The 1,146-nt window shown below is 45.3% G+C and overlaps 1 protein-coding gene across 1 annotated transcript; it reads right to left on the reverse strand.

Moving 5' to 3' along the window:
- Window positions 1-317: 317 nt before the first annotated feature.
- On the reverse strand, window positions 318-656 carry LOC149260685 (22.7 kDa class IV heat shock protein-like). Its single transcript, XM_089460939.1, has one exon. It carries the CDS (start codon window positions 654-656, stop codon window positions 318-320), a length of 339 nt encoding a protein of 112 aa, XP_089317065.1.
- Window positions 657-1,146: the final 490 nt, after the last annotated feature.

Here is a 1,146-nt window from a genome sequence, read left to right on the forward strand (position 1 = left end):
CTCTCCTGAGCGCTGCTCTGCTCTGACATCCTGAGCGCTACTCTGACTGCGCCCTCTCAGATCATGAGTAATTGATACTGAATGTGCTTTTTTTTTTTTTATTGAATGCATAGAAGCGTTTTTTGGTGCCTCCGCGCAGGAATACCTGACACTCGTTTTTTTGGTGACGAGTCGTTTTTTGTTATTGAATGCATAGAAGCGTTTTTTGGTGACTCTCGTCTTTTGGCTTGACATCTGCGTATATACATTGTTTTTTTGTTGAAAAGCCGGAGACCCTCTCAGAGGAAGATCACCGAGGGTTGCGCCATAGCCGCTTTTCATTTGCTGTGATACCCGTGCCATTTCTCACCCTCACGTTCCTGTTTGTTGCGTTCTCCGCTTATCTTCAAAAGCCGGTCATCTTCCACCTGTATCTTTATCTCCTCCTTGCTCAGACCTGGAAGTTCCACCATGAAAATGTGTGCTTCGGGTGTCTCCTTCCAGTCAGCCAGAATGTTGTTCAGTGATAGGGACGTATGATCATCCCCGCATCTCCTTGGGGAATTAATGGCAGCTTGAAATAGCTGATCCCTCACGTCCGAAGGCAATGTATCCAATGCATTATTATGGCCACCAGACATTGGAATGAGGGCACCAAACTTTCCGACTTTTTCCATTCTGCCGTGAAACGAGCTATCTGGAATCACCAACCATGAGCAATTTTGAGATAAGGCATATCGGAAGCCTGCCCTTCCTATCTTCTCGTTCTACTTCAGCGTTTTGAATGATGTGCCCGCTGCCGCTACTTACGCCTTCCCCAAGACTTCGTGGTTTGTGGCTTTTGTAAGCCTGCTCTGGTTTTGGGTATGTCTGGCTTAAATATTTTACGGCTTAGTTATGTTTGTATGGTTCTCTACTATAATGTGAGGTACTGAATGAACTATTTATCCGTAGACTCTCTATGAGTGGAGCCGGGCCATAATTTGGCGGTAGAAGATCTATTTTTGCTACTATTGGCAAGGGATATACACTCTTCTTTTAATTGTGAGGCGGGAACTAAAGTTATAGCATGTGTAGCAGCCTTCCCGTTGTGAATGTTTTTTTTTGTCCACAGAAGTAAATGACCGTGAAGGGCAGTGAGTTGTACCGGCCCCTTCAGAAGGCAAT

Source organism: Pinus tabuliformis, chromosome 6 (genome assembly GCF_031772625.1).
Source record: "Pinus tabuliformis cultivar Carrire ecotype Pingquan chromosome 6, CPIR1, whole genome shotgun sequence".
Classification (NCBI taxonomy): domain Eukaryota; kingdom Viridiplantae; phylum Streptophyta; class Pinopsida; order Pinales; family Pinaceae; genus Pinus; species Pinus tabuliformis.

Excerpts from the sequence above, each read along its gene's own strand:
- LOC149260685 (XM_089460939.1), bottom strand. The coding sequence starts at position 656 with ATGGAAAAAGTCGGAAAGTTTGGTGCCCTCATTCCAATGTCTGGTGGC.